Genomic DNA, 15788 nt, shown 5'->3' with positions numbered 1-15788 from the left:
AGATCACTGTGTGTGTGTCTGTGTGTGTGTGTGTGTGTCCAACCTCCCCCTCAATGAGTGATCATTTTACCAGATTGGCAGCTCATATAAGTGCCAGCTCTGTGTCACCAATCCTTACAGTATATACTCTCATGTTGGTTTTAAATTTAGTCAAGTTAGTCAGACAAGACATTCTAAAGTGGTTTCTTTTCCAAAACCTTCTTTGTTCCACAGTATAGAACAAGGAGAACAGGAATAAAGGATAGGCTAAGCATGAGCTCAGAACCAAAAAGGAAGTAAAGAAAATTTATGCTGTAATAATTTCCACAGTGCACATTTAGATAGCATACTTTCTAACAAATGTCTATTTTCATGGTTTCCAATGAATAATTTGTGAAATAGTTTGAGTAAATCAGCTGCTACACAGATTGTATGATGTATATGTCTTTTTTACAAATTCATTTTTTTTGCAAGAATATACTAAATCATCATAAAACAAACTTTTCTAAAAATTGCCTCCCATATAGGTATATAGTCATACTTGTATATGGTAATATATGTGGTGGCAACCATTCAAAGTAAAAGAAAAAAAAGAACTACAGCATAAAATGTATAAGAATATATTATAAAATTTACAGTTAATACTGTACAGTTGCATTCCACATACACACACATATACAGAACACACACCAGAAGAGAGTTGAGCTTCTGAAAAAACTTTAGATATTCAGCACAACAATGAACTTGTCAGTCTATAATTTACTTCTTAAACTGACACAGGCAACACAAGCATTTCACCAGGTGATGTGAAACTTTGCTGTTCATGTTTGCAATGAATAAGTAAATAAATAAATAGCAACTAATTAATAATACATAATAACTAAAATGATCATTAATGAATAATATGCTTCAATATACACTATGATCACAATATTGGATAATATTCTATTATGAATCTTTTACTAAATTATGAAATATGGTGATCTAAATTTCATTGCCTCCTTGAAAATATTGATAGTATTTATTTAACGAGTAATAATTAATTGATCAGGGAATTTTTGTCTTACCCTTATTAGTAGTCCATCCATTCATTATCTATACTGCTGATACTATGCATGGTTTCAGGGGTTCTTATCCCAGGGCACTTAGAGCACAAGTCTGTGTAAACCCTGGATGGGTGCCAACCCATAACAGGACACAAGCTTATCAACCTACATGCATTTACCAAAGAGCAAAGGGATCCCACCAAGTAAGGGAAGAACATGCAAACACTATGCACATAGACTGAAGGTGAGATTCAAGCTGCAAACCCTGCAGGTGCGAAAAAACACTGCCAACCACTAAGCCACCATGCCACTGTAACATGTAGTGGTTGTGAGGATCAATGGTCCACTGTAACGGCCACTCAACAGGAGCAGCCAAAAAATAAACAACAACATTATTACTATGGCTGTGTGGTGTAATATAATCTTAGCAGTGTCGCCTTGCACCTACCAGGTCGAGGGTTCGATTTTTGCCTTGGTTCTGTGTGCATGGAGTTTGCATGTTCTGCCTGTGCTTGGTGGGTTTCCTCCGTGTACCACGGTTTCCTCCAACATTCAGAAGACATGCAGGTTAGGCTAATTGATGTTCCCAAATTCCCAGTAGTGTGTGAATGAGCATGTGTGTGTGTGTGTGTGTGTGTGCCCTGTAATGTGTTATAATAATTAGAGAATAAAAGAAGGAAAGTCTCCATAGAAAATGCTTCTGTCATCAATGTACAGTTTAAAGGGGTAATAATATTACTCTTGCTGGTGTAAGCTAGCTTAATTGTAGTGCATGTGCTGTAGAAAAGTAGCGCACATCTTACCCCTTAGTTCTCATTAATTATAACAATCCATCACTTCCTGTTCCTACTGTAACAATGTTAAAGTATACAGTGTAAAATATTACCCTGTATTTATGCTGTTAATTCCATAATTCAAATTCAAATTTTATTTGTCACATACACAGTCATACACAAAACGATATGCAGTGAAATGCCTACACGATCGCCAGTGACCTTAAAAGTAAAAGCTTATTTATAAGAAATAAATATGAATAAAAAAAGAAATAAAACCGAAAATAAAATTTAGCTAGGTAAAATAAAGTTAAAATATTTCTGTACAAATAAAAATATTCTGTGCAATAGAAAAATATAGAAATAATTGACATTTTTGTGTAAATAAAGAAAAATGGCCAGGGGGGGTTGCAAATATCCATAAAAGAGACTTATTATTAAAGTGACTTGTGTGCACGATCCAAGAATGAAACATAAATATGAAGTGTCCAGGAGTGTCCAGGATAAGTGCGAGAGCCAATGTCATGATTGTGGATTGTGGAAAATTGTATTAGTCCTGTGTGGTGTTGTGGTTGAGAAACCTTATCGCCTGGGGAAATAAGCTTCTCCTCAGTCTCTCTGTGTTGGCCTTCAGGGAGCGGAATCGCTTTCCAGACCATAACAGAGAGAACAGTCCATTGTTGGGGTAGCTGAGGTCCTTCACGATCTTCCGGCCTTGGTCCAGCACTGTTTGCTGTAGATTGTGTGCAGGTCAGGGAGCTTGGTGCGGATGATGCGCTCAGCTTAACGCACCACCCTCTGTAGAGCTCGTCTGTCCTGCATGGTGCTGTTTCTGAACCAGGTCATGATGTTTCCCGTCAGGATGCTGTCTATGGTGCAGGATTAATTGCAAAGTATGTGGACATCGCGAATCTATAAACTGTATGTACATTCTGCAACAACAGAAAGATTGTTTTGGGGTTTGTTTTTTTTCCTTGTGGTGTGGTACAATCTTATTTGCTACAACTTTAAAATTATATTTTTCATTTGTTTCATAAATTTTATATTTTCATTTTAAAGGATATAATTATATATATTTTTTATAACAAATAATTTGAATACATGATCAACTTTTATATTTTAATGGCCAAATTCTACATTCATAAATATAAAAGTTCTAATTTATCACAACCTGAACAATGGCCTTTTCTCTGTGAAATTCAAAACTTTTTAAATTCGTTAAATCTAATAGAAAATCACAAATCTTCTGCTATTGTCTCGACATTTAGATTAAATCAACAAAACACTATGATTTAGCCCCATTTAGTTTATTTTCGGTATTTATTTATTTATTTATTTATTTGTTGTGTATTGAAATTATTTATTTATATATATTTGCTTATATGTGTTATAATTTTATTCTTTCAATTTTGTAATTGTAATTCTTGTTGTTTAAGGGAAAAAATACACTTCTGCAACTACTGACTGCAAAGTCAGTAGGTAGCGGTAAAGCACAATAACTCGGTGTGATTAAACAGCTACAGAAGAAGAAGAAGAAGAAGACGCAAAGCCGGTTATTATATTTGCGCATGCGTGCACAACATGCACATTAGCTGTTGTTGTCGGAGCGCGCGCTGACGGATGAGTATACAGTCTCTTCTTAATTTCTACTCGGCATGGTGTTAAGGTATTAAGTGCTTTAGGAGACTCGATATGAACCGAGCACTGTATATTTATCTACGTGGCAAAGCCGCGCTAAGAAAACCCTCTCAGTCTGTTACACAAAGAAGCATTCGCCAGTATATGAAATGTAAGACAGAAAATGAAATAAAGCGGTTTATCGCAGAAAACACTGAGATAGTCAAAGGTCAAAGTTTAACACCAGAGATCTCTTTAAGACTGTTTACAGTGAAATGTCGCTTCTGGACGGAGAGACCAGAGTTCTGGCCCTTTCCTGACCCCTACTGGGCTGTATACTGGCCTGGGGGTCAGGCACTAAGCAGGTACTGGTGCTGAGCTCTTCAACCAGTCTGTTAATACTATAAATACTTTAGAAGTCACAGCACTGCTGTGATATGGATTACTTTGTGACGATACATATTCAGAAATCTGATTCATTAATTGTCACCTTTTTACCGGTTTATTTTTAGGTATCTTCTCAATAATCCAGAGCTGTCAGTAGGTAGAAGAGTGCTGGATCTTGGATGTGGCTGTGGTGCATCTGCTATTGCTGCTAAACTCAGTGGGGCCGCTCATGTGGTGGCTAATGACATTGACCCAAGTAAGACATTTACAAGTTGGAAATTAAACAAATATATAAAGGAAATCTTTGAATTTGGGCTGTGTAGTAACATCAGATTTTTGAGGCATATCAATACAAACTACCAGTCATAAGTTTGGACAAACCTTCTAATTCCATAGTATTTTTTTATTTTAGATTTAGATTTCTTTCTACATTGTGCTGATCACATCCAAAATATGCAATAATCTCCTTCGAACACTTGATATTTAGGTGTGTATCGTGTAATACTTGCTATGTAACGGCCCTAATCTGAGGTGCTGTTAATTTTGAGGCTGGTAACTCCTAAATGAACTTCTCTGTAGCAAAAGTAAGTTTTGGTCTTGCTTTCTTGGTATAGTCTTCATGAGAGTCCGTTTCGTTACGGGTTTTGCAAATGCACTTGACAATACTGTTCTTGCAAGAACTATTCTAGAAAGGCTGACCTTCGTGTCTTAAAATAAAAACTGACTTATTGTTGTTGTTAATCACCTAATTCCAGATGCTATTTCATAGTTTTTGTAGAAATCCAGTAATTTTCTAGAATTAAGAAAATAAATCCAAATGTCTGTACAAACCTTATACTGGTACTGTATTTTGAAATGGGATATAAGATAAGACACACCTGTTTATATATTTTGATGTTGAATTACATGACCTATTTCATCTGTGCAGCAGTTTTATAACTTGTGTTTCTCCTCCTGTCACAATCTCCACACAGCCCCGCCCCAACTCAAACTCTGTGCTTAAACCCAGTGATCTGACAATTTGTGTGTTTAAAGCTCCGTTCATGCTGAGGAAACCTGATAGGGTCACATAATGAAGCCATGTCTTACTACATTGATTGCATGAAATGTTACAATTCAGTCCAACGTTTTGGTGAATTTATATGCAAAAGATGCAAAGACCTTGTTAACTGTCTACATTAAGCTGCTCTGACTAATAAGGGTGCCTTGACTAGCAAGCCTTGACCATATATCTCCGTATTGCATTCCCAAATTAAAATGAAACTTAATAGCTGTTTATAATGATGTTGGAAAAAAGCTAGTCGCTTAGTCGTTGATACAGGCTCTCTATATGTTGTATTAGTTTGTTTAAATAAAATTGCTTGTGAAATCTTAATTGATTTAACTTAAAACTGAACACGATGTCCACTTTGTAGAAAATAGAGATGTAGGAATATCAGGTAGCAACACTCAACCTAAAAATACATTAATATAATTTTTGGTTAACGTTGCTCATGTATAATGTATAATTCTGTGTAAATCTTGGGTTCCATATTACAGATATTTTATTATTTATTATTACAGCTGATACATTGTTGTTTTGTAGTTGCTGCTGTTGCTACAAAGATGAACTGTGAGCTGAACGGTCTAGAACCCTTGCCTTGTGTGACTGAGAACCTGATCAGTTCAGAACCAAAGAACTGGGACCTCATCTTGCTGGGAGACATGTTCTATGAAGAGACTCTCGCAGACAGCTTGCATAAGTGGCTGTGCAAATGTGTTAAGCTTCACAGAACACAGATCCTTATTGGAGACCCAGGACGGGCTCAGTTCGAGAGCCATGACATTAAGATACGTTTGCATGAACAGGCTCGGTTTGAGTTACCTGACTCAGTTCGAGAGGAAAACTATGGACTGACAAGCAGCACAGTGTGGTGTTACAGACCTGATTGCTAAGTTACTTCTGCAAATAATAATAATATGTGTCTGTTAACACATAAAATATACTTTAAGACTACTTCAAAAACATTACCCTTTTAATGTGATTAAAAATATTATTTATATAGGTTTAGCAGTTACTGTGAGGAAGCACTGTAAGATTTTCACCTATATTCTGGAAGTTAAATGATTCAATTTGACCACTTTAATTCTAAATGTTTCCAAAAGTTTAAACAGGCCAAAACTGTCCACCTCAGAGTTCATTTAAGAAACTGGTAGTAAGAATAATTCATTCAAAAAGAGATTACGGTGATGGAAAGTTATCACCTTTTATTTTTCTTGCATCAGTTTGACTGATCAGTTGTGTTGCAAGCAGTGTGGTTTTTTTTCATATAATATTAATATTAAGAATTATGTTTACTTTTTTTACTTGGCTCTTAAAATTATGACAATACTTTGAGTACAAGGTTTAACTAAAGACAGTTGACAATTGCTTTAAGACACCTTTTCATCTTCAATAATTTTATTAGGAATAAATCCTACAGCCAGTATGTACTTTATAAAGTTATTGTTAAATAAATACATTTACAAACGTGTTGTTACTACTATTAAGCACATTCACGTGACTGAAATTCCATAAACTATACACTCACAGTCTTTGGACACTTTCAACAGCTTAGAATACAAAAAAAAAAAAAAGTAAGTAAAAAAAAAAAAAAAAACTTAATTTAGCATGTTTTTTTTTCACTGTAGGTTATTATTTGAATTAAACAGGTGCATGATCTAACAGTGTGCATTAGAGTAGACTCAGTAAACAGTCCAGGAGACCTGTTGAATCTTGTTTGGTCCGATAAAGTTCTGAAGTGCCTCTCTGGATTTATCTGAAATACAAACCAAAGTATTTGAAACATTTTAAATTAGTATTGACAAGGTCTCAGAAGGATAAGTAACATGTACCAATCCATATACATCAAACATATCAATTTTCTAAGTAATAATACTTTAATATACCTGTAATAAGGGGACATCCATGGAAAAGGAATATTCTTATGTTGGCACAGTTTGAAAGGACAGCAGCAACAGCCATGTCTGTTAAGTTTCGGCACCGTACCATCTGTAACTCCTTTTTGTACAAAATGAAGTAAGTTGGTGTCGAATGAAATCATTTTAACAAAGCATCAACTTTTTTGATAAGTTTGACAGGACTGTTCAGTAGTAACAGAATAAAAATACCTCCATACACAGGTAAAAATGTAGAAAAATAATCATTAGATAAGTCAACAGAATTGAATACATGCATTACCTTTAAGCTCTGGCAGCATACTCCAGTTGCAAGACCAATAACACCTTCATCAGTGACCTGTCATGAACATGTCAAGTGATAAAATTTGTTACTGTGATATGCCTAGTAAAATCTGGGTAAAAAAAAACGCTGTAAGCAAATTACTGCCTTTATGAACTGCATTCATCAAAAAGTTTAAAAATGATTTTTTTTACCCCAAATAAATCAAACCTTACCTCGGTCCCACCAAAATCAATGCTGTACAGACACCTGCAGTTAGCCCCTAGCTCGATCAGGGAAACATCACTGATTGCAGGACATTCGCTGAGGGAAATAACCTCTAGCCACTTACAACTCCGTGCCAGTGCACGTACACCTGAATCAGTTACAGCCGCACACCCAGTGAGGTCAACTATGTTAAGGCTAACACAGTGTGACGCCAAGGTGTTCAGACCTAAAGCAGATTATTATAATTATTATTATTATTATTATTAATTATCATTATCATTAGTAGTAGTACTTATATCGATCATATTAAAAAAACAGACCCCAATGCATAATCCGGCACTAACACATACCTTCTGAAGTGATGTGCATGCAGCCTATTAGTATTATAGTCTTTAGTTGAGGACACTGGATTTGTCCGAGTGCTGAGTCTGAAATCTGGCAGTTCTGTAGGTCGAGGGAGCGAATTCCTGCATGCAGGAGCTGCAAACACAGACAATTAAATTATCATGCCATAATAGTGAAAGAACATGTGTGAAGGTTTTTAATTGTTGATCCAGGATGTTACAGTTGGAAATCACCATCAATGTTATCACAATTATTATTATATTTTTCAGGAAAAAAAAAAAACAATCCTAGCACATTTTGAAACCATTGAAAGAAAAGTATTTTTCTAGAATGCATGCATTTAGTTTGTGTTTTCATGATGACAGAATTCGGTCAAGATCCAAAATCTCCCCTGTGTGTTCAACTAGAATGAGATCTGATGACTGAAGGCCATTGCACATGATCTTCATTATTTTCATCCTCAAAAAATTCTTTGAACACACATACCCTGAGCATTTAATCCTGGAGAAGACCACTTTTATCAAGATACAAAATCCTGGCTGATCACCTTTATCCTTTGCGGAAAATGTATTGAAATGTATTGATTTGCAGTCAATCTTTGGAACAATTGGACCAAGTCCAGCAGAACAGTATCACCAGTGTTTTTTCCTGTTACTTATTTGTACATATGAAGGCATATCAAGAAGTTTTGAAATTAGCTTTTTTTTTCTCGCCATATGTCCTCCCTCAGATGCCTTAAAACCTGGCAGTAGAATTCACTATTAATGGTCTACAAATTCTCGATGCACATTGTCAATGTCGAATAAGATGCTGAGCACGCACTTGGTTGAGCTGCAGACCTTCCTTATCTTTTTAGGTCATGGAGATGATGGGTTCTTCCACTGTGAAGAATGTTGCTTCCTCTCAGGGTTGTACCCATACACCCAAGTTTAGTCAGTGATAGTGAACTTTAACATGAAATCCGGGCCATCCATGGCAAGGTTGTGTTCCTGGGTCAGCAGCTTGGGGATGAACTTGGCAGCAACACAACACATGCATATGACATACTGACTGTGGCAGCAATGTTGTGTATTGTTCTACGACAATCATCAGGCCAAATAATTTCAACATTTTCGAGGGGTTGAGCTTGTTAAAAGTGATCCAGATCTCCCGTCGTCTGCTAGTGAAGTTCTTCCGCTCTTTAAGTGCATATGCCACTCAAAACACCTCGAACGACTCATTGCAGCATCGCTATAAACTTGCCAAATCTTGTCAAATGTCTCTGTCAGATTTGCCCAGTTTTACGTGAAATTTTACGTTCGCTCTTTGTCCAAACTTACTGTACATGATGAAACTAGTCTCTAGTCTCAAAACACCCTCGTATTAGTCACATACAGAAATATTACTTAAATTGGTTATCATACATGAAGTTACCTGACTTATGTTGGAATCGGTGAGAGTGCCTTCAGCCGTCATTATCCGCAGCAGTTTCTCCTTGATGCTGAATGGTAAAGTTTTAATGAACTCGATATGGCGATCTGCATCCTGAGCCACACACACTGCGCTCCTGCAGGACGACACGTCGTGTACACGTTCACTTTTACCTGGAGACACGATCATGTTAATTCAAAACTCATAAATGTACTTACAGATCTAATAAGGAATCCATCCGGCTTGGCGACGGTGACAGCCGAGTCCTCACGATTCTTCAGGAAGGCTTAAGGATGAAATCTTGACTGCAGAAAAAATGAAGATCCATTAGCATTAATATTTGTATTCGGTCCCTTGATGTTATTAAACGTAAACAGCAGTGTGGCGGCAGTGCTTCACCGGAACATTGATTACATCGGCAGACAGCTTCACTCACACATGACTTCCGGTCATAACGACGCTCTCCATATACATGTCAAAATAAAGGTCAACTTTACGTAGACTGTAGTGGAGGGATTCCCAACCGTAATATTCAAAGGTGCGGATCCGATTTCCTGTTTAAGATCAAAGATTAGACGATTGATGATAAGCAAACGATTTTTCAATTTAAGGCAGTCCGAGACAAAATACATTCAAGTCTGTTAGGGGAAATGCCAGTGTTTGCAATCAGATGCCTAAATCATAGCAACTGTTAACTTTAATTCAAGTGTCAGAAAGATTCTAAGTCCAAGTTGGTACAAAGGTGATGGCGCTGTTTGTCAACAAATTGTTGCTTGTGAATCGAAACAGCTCCAACTTTCAACGTGAATAAACGTTTACAGGTGTTTAGAAATTTTTTTTATAAACTAGAGAGAGTGTTAAGCAATTAAATGCCCCCCCCCCCCCCCACACACACACACCCACCCACACACACACATAATCTTTATCAAATAATTATGACATAAATATATGTTTATTATAAAATATGATTATAATAGAAATATGAGCCCTAGTAAAAAAAAAAAAAAGAAAATTTATCATATTATATTTCTTTTATGGCACTTTATTTTGCGGGGGTTTGTCATGTAATACAAAATTGTTTTAACACTAAAACAATTTTAATAGTTTTAACACTAAAACAATTTGGATAATATTGAAAACATCTTAATATATGAAACATGACAAGATTACGAAAAATTACATAAAGCGAATTTTATTATAAAATAAACAATATAAAAATATACACGCTTTGTCAAAGCGATTGCATAAACACAGACTGATTAAAACCATAGATATTAAATCATTATATTCATTATTTAATTATTAATATCAGATCAAGATAAATGTGTTAAAAATGCATTTAATATGCCAATAGTACATTGATGTTTACGAAGGCTGTCACGTGACTGGGGCTTTATATACAATATAATAGTAATATAACACTTGATAAAGGTGTGAAATTATGTTTTAATAAATAAAGAAATATGTCTACAGTATTTTGAGACATGGCACATTCTGATTTTATTTAGCCTAAACTATGACTCAGGCAAAGTTCGGTCTCTAGATGGACACACTGACCTTGTCTTTAGCGCGTGACATCCTCACCGCACAGTGGACGTGATGGACAGCGTCGGAGGAAACACGCCGAGTCTTTTCTTTGCCCGCATGACCAAACGGCGGTCAACGTTGACATGACAACCATGTCCACAAACGTATTACATAATATTAGTGCAATAATAATATCCATATTACACGTAACAATATAGTATCATTACGTTGTATTGATGCTAATGCTAATGTGAGGCATGGGCTGAATGTAGGATTGACACGGAGTGCGGCCTTCGAGACGTTATAAACTCTGCAACTTATATTTTATCCACTACATCCACTTCAATTACGGAAAGGCTGTTAATTAGATGATTATTTAAATCAGATGTGCTAGGAGCTGAGAAAACACTAAAATGTCCAGAGCTGAGAACCTCTGATTTATTTATTACATGTCGAAGAGTATTCTTGTTACAGTCACAGGTGTATGGCAATTCAGACAAATAATTAAAAGTTTTATTTGTATAAGCTTCAACAATAGACACTGTCTGCAGAGCAGGTTTACAGAAATTATATACAGTATAGTAATGATCTATGTGTTCTGACACCTTTCTACTGGAACCTCAATTTGAGCTCTTTCCTCCATTAGATCAGACTACATTGGCCAGCCTTCACTCCTTATTGCGCCTTAGCCACCCATGACCTTGTCGCCAGTTCAATGGTTTTCCTTCCTTGGATCTCTTTTGGTTGGTCCTGACCACTGCACTCTGGGAACATCCCACAAGAGCTGCAGTTTTGGAGCTGCTTTGACCCTTTTATCTGCTTTTATCTAGCTATCACAATTTGGGCCTCCACAGTAGCTACGTTGTCAATATACTGTTAAAACGGCAGTTGAAAATGGGTGGGATGCATTAGGTAGCAAGTGAACTTTTTTTTTAAGTTGATGTGTTGGAAGCAGAAAAAAATGGGCAAGTAACTTTGACAAATTGTTATTGTGGGATGTTCCTGGTCTGTAGTGGTCAGGACCTACCAAAGGGAATGAAAAACTCTGAAATAACAAAAGGAAGCAACTTTAAGAGAAACCAGACTCAACCGAGAACCTGTCCACATTTGTGATATACCAAATAGCATAAACTATAAATCAATTCCTGCTATACCTCTGTGCCTCAAGTTGGAAAATTTAATATAACAGAAAATGTGTTTAAGGTTATTATGTAAATTTAAGGTTTACGGTTAGATTAGCTTTTAAACCTAAAAGGGTATATGACTTAATGGAATATCTTAACCTTTACCTTTATTGATTGATATTATTGCAAATTGAAGAAAATACATGTTGGATTTACAAAACATTTTAACCCTTGTTAGGTTCATTTTATGGTCTACTGTTTCTAATTGTTTAATATTATTTATTTTAAAATTATAGTGAATTTATGGATACGTTAAAGACATCCTTCACGCACAAGATCAGTCAGGAAAGACCCTATTGAGAAGACAAAAGTTAAGAGTATCCCAGGGTTTCTCCCCATTTAATGTTAATCACTAAGGATTAAATACTATAATTGCTTACTAAAATTGAGCAATGTGTGCAGGACATAAGAAATTGGATGCTAATTAACTTCCTTCTGCTTAATCCGGATAAGACAAAAGGTCTAGTCATAGGACCGCATACAGCTAGAAGTAAAATTTTAGATCACACCGTAACTTTAAATGGCCTTTCTGTTCCATCAAGTGCAACAGTGAAAGACCTCGGTGTGGTTATTGATTCCAGCCTTTCATTTGAAGCTCATGTAGATAATATTACCAGGATAACATTCTTTCACCTCAGAAATTGCCAAGATAAGAAATATATTGTCGCTAAACGATGCTAAAAAACTAGTTCATGCTTTTATCACCTCTAGGTTGGACTATTGTAATGCCTTACTGTCTGGTTGTTCAGCTAGATGCATAAATAAGCTTCAGCTAGTCCAGAATGCAGCAGCGAGAGTCCTCACTAGAACCAGAAGATATGAGCACATCACCCCTATCTTATCTTCACTGCATTGGCTCCCTGTGAAATTTCGCATTGATTTTAAAATAACACTCTTGACATATAAAGCATTAAATGGTCTCGCGCCGCAGTACCTGAGCGAACTGCTAGTGTCTTACGAACCGCCACGCCTACTTCGATCAAAGGATGCAGGCTGCTTGTCAGTACCGCGTATGGAATAGTCTTCCAAATAGTGTTCGGGACTCAAACACAGTCTCAGTGTTTAAGTCCAGGCCAAAAACCTATTTATTTAGCCAAGCATTTTTATAAATAGATTTGCCTTAGGTAAAGGAGAGATCTGGGGGACTTATGGACATAGAGTATTAAATGGCATTAAATGGTCTCGCGCCGCAGTACCTGAGCGAACTGCTAGTGTCTTACGAACCGCCACGCCTACTTCGATCAAAGGATGCAGGCTGCTTGTCAGTACCGCGTATGGAATAGTCTTCCAAATAGTGTTCGGGACTCAAACACAGTCTCAGTGTTTAAGTCCAGGCCAAAAACCTATTTATTTAGCCAAGCATTTTTATAAATAGATTTGCCTTGGGTAAAGGAGCAGATCTGGGGGACTTATGGACATAGAGTATTAAATGGCATTAAATGGTCTCGCGCCGCAGTACCTGAGCGAACTGCTAGTGTCTTACGAACCGCCACGCCTACTTCGATCAAAGGATGCAGGCTGCTTGTCAGTACCGCGTATGGAATAGTCTTCCAAATAGTGTTCGGGACTCAAACACAGTCTCAGTGTTTAAGTCCAGGCCAAAAACCTATTTATTTAGCCAAGCATTTTTATAAATAGATTTGCCTTAGGTAAAGGAGCAGATCTGGGGGACTTATGGACATAGAGTATTATGGTGGACTGGTATGTTTGGATGCTGTCTTCCTCACTCTCATTGATCACTCAGGTTTGCTGACGGTGAGGTGATAGTTTGCTTTACATCTCAAGAAGCCCTCATGTTTGTGTTTCCTTCTGGCTCTCCCTTTTAGTTATGCTGTCATAGTTAGTCCTGCCGGAGTCTCTGCTTGCACTCTACAGTTAATATACATTCACATTATACATTGTGTGACTGTGACCATACCTAACTGCCATCTCTCCTCTTCTTCTCTTTCTCCCCCTCTTTCTCTTTCCTCTCTCCCCGTCTCCCCCTTTCACTCTTTCTCTCTCTCGAGCTACACATGTCGTTCCCGAGCTGCCAGTGATCCAGACTCCCTCTTGCTTTCGGATGTGTCTGACCCATCCTGGTGCCCCGCTTCTGGTTGAAGATCTCGTCAAATGGATGCCCCGTGTGTCTCTCTGGGATGCGTCTGGTGTCTGGTGATGATTCTCTCTACCTAGAAGATGGTTCTGGCCTTGACTGGTGTTGGCAACTGTTTCTCTGGGGACTTGACAGTTCGATAGTTCAGTACTGGAACTTCCTACAAGTCTACCTGGGTCTTCAATAACTACCTGGACTTCATATTAACATCAATTAACATCAGCTATTATAGCTGAACTGCCTCCCACCCTACATACTGTATAAATGCAGATCATTTAATGCTTTCTGTTTCACCCAAATGAGGATGGGTTCCCTGGTGAGTCTGGTTCCTCTCAAGGTTTCTTCCTATTACCATCTCAGGGAGTTTTTCCTTGCCACTTTCGCCCTCGGCTTGCTCACCAGGGACAAACTGAGCATTTTGATTCATACAAATTCACATTTCATACAAACTTAAATAATTCTTTTGATTGTGTAAAGCTGCTTTGCGGCAATGAAAATTGCTAAAAGCGCTATACAAATAAAATTTAATTGAAAATACCATAACTGGGTCCACATTAGCTTTCCTAGAGAAGGCTAATGTTTTGTTACCTAACTGTAGTCACACACCACAAACATTTCCTAAAATTTCCTAAAGTCCTTACATGCCGTGACTTTATTTGACCCAATGCTCAACACACCACTCATTATACTGTATAGTTGTGTTTAAAATAATAGCAATCCAACATCAGTAACCATTCAATAATTGTTTTTGGGAGAAATTATTTTTCTTCATGGTAAATATTTTACTTGTAGGTGTAGTGGAGTAATAGAAAACCAACAGACCCAACAGTAATGATTGGATGCACCTGATTCTGTGTAATTTAATCATTAATTAAAATGGGGCATGTTCAAAATAATAGCAGTGTGGAATTTAATTGGAGAGGTAAATTATTCTGTGAAAAACAGGTGTCAAACAAGGTCCCCTTATTTAAGGATAAATGCAGAAAAGGTTGTCCTGTGCATTTTCTTTTGAAAATCAGAGTAAACCGGCTATCAGCAAGAAGTCCCATTGTTGAAAAAAAAAAGACAGGTGCTGAAGAGGTTACAGTTCACTGAAGAACACATTGACTGGCTAAAGAGAACCGGCACAATATTTTGTGAACTGATGAAAGCAAGATTGTCCTTTTTGGGTCTAGACGCCGCAGACAGTTTGTCAGGCGACCCCCAAACACTGAATTCAAGCCACAGTACACAGACACAAGCACTATAATATGGGGATGCTTCTAGTATTATGGTGTTGGGCCTATTTATTACATTTCAGGGATCATAGATCAATTTGAGTACATCAGAATACTTAAAGAGGTCATGTTGAGTTATGCCAAAGAGGAAGTGCCCATGAAATGGGTGTTTTAACAAGACAACAACCCCAGAGACACCAGTAAGCAAGCAGCATCTTGGTTCCAGACCAACAAGATTGACGTTATGCAGCGGCCAGCCCAATCCCCAGACTCTAATCCAATAGAAAAGTTGTGGCCGGACAATAGGTTTCTGAGGCAAAACCAAGAAATGCAGAGGAATTGTGGTGTGTAGTACAATTATCACAGATGTGAAGCAGTTCTTAGAAAGCATGGTTATACAACTAAATATTAGTTCAGAGATGCACAAGAAAGGTTAAACTTCAAGCATTTTTGTTTAAACGGTAAATTCATCACTTTGTAAAGATAAATGACACTGCTATTTTTTTTTACAGACTAATATTTGTTTTTCTTCACTTTCTATAAACTAATAATTCATTTAGCACATCTTTCTTCATGTTGCGATTCAGAATAGAATGTGCAGGGTGTCTAATGCATTTGTGTGATTTAAATTAAAGGTTATTATATGGATATGGAGCTTTACTCACTTTTTTCATCACACTGCTATTATTTTGAACACAACTGTATATGCCTAATATTTATTAAAGAGATGATATTAAACATAATAGATAGCTATTTGAAATATATTATGAGGGATGGTGCG

The 15788-nt window shown here is 36.9% G+C and overlaps 2 protein-coding genes across 4 annotated transcripts; one reads left to right on the top strand and one right to left on the bottom strand.

Moving 5' to 3' along the window:
* Positions 1-3404: 3404 nt before the first annotated feature.
* etfbkmt (electron transfer flavoprotein subunit beta lysine methyltransferase) lies at positions 3405-5939 on the top strand. The gene is made up of 3 exons (XM_053513874.1): positions 3405-3780; positions 3928-4058; positions 5388-5939. Exons 1-3 carry the CDS (start codon positions 3491-3493, stop codon positions 5735-5737), a joined length of 771 nt encoding a protein of 256 aa, XP_053369849.1. The 5' UTR covers positions 3405-3490; the 3' UTR covers positions 5738-5939.
* Positions 5940-6034: 95 nt separating this feature from the next.
* On the bottom strand, positions 6035-10612 carry amn1 (antagonist of mitotic exit network 1 homolog (S. cerevisiae)). 3 transcript variants are annotated; one of them, XM_053513898.1, is made up of 8 exons: positions 10542-10612; positions 9203-9289; positions 8988-9120; positions 7580-7709; positions 7238-7455; positions 7023-7079; positions 6731-6842; positions 6035-6600 (listed from the first exon to the last, which is right to left on the bottom strand). In XM_053513898.1, the coding sequence occupies exons 2-8, from the start codon at positions 9220-9222 to the stop codon at positions 6527-6529; spliced, it is 744 nt and encodes a 247-aa protein (XP_053369873.1). In that variant the 5' UTR covers positions 9223-9289; positions 10542-10612; the 3' UTR covers positions 6035-6526. The 3 variants fall into 3 exon arrangements, with proteins under 3 accessions (XP_053369873.1, XP_053369875.1, XP_053369863.1); XM_053513900.1 differs by lacking the exon at positions 10542-10612 and adding an exon at positions 9384-9402; XM_053513888.1 differs by lacking the exon at positions 10542-10612 and having other exon boundaries at positions 9203-9407.
* Between the last annotated feature and the right edge of the window lie 5176 nt (positions 10613-15788).

Source organism: Clarias gariepinus, chromosome 2, assembly GCF_024256425.1.
Source record: "Clarias gariepinus isolate MV-2021 ecotype Netherlands chromosome 2, CGAR_prim_01v2, whole genome shotgun sequence".
In the NCBI taxonomy this organism is placed as follows: Eukaryota; Metazoa; Chordata; class Actinopteri; order Siluriformes; family Clariidae; genus Clarias; species Clarias gariepinus.
Note: the sequence above shows the minus strand (reverse complement) of the source record. Positions and strands in the feature narration are given on the sequence as shown.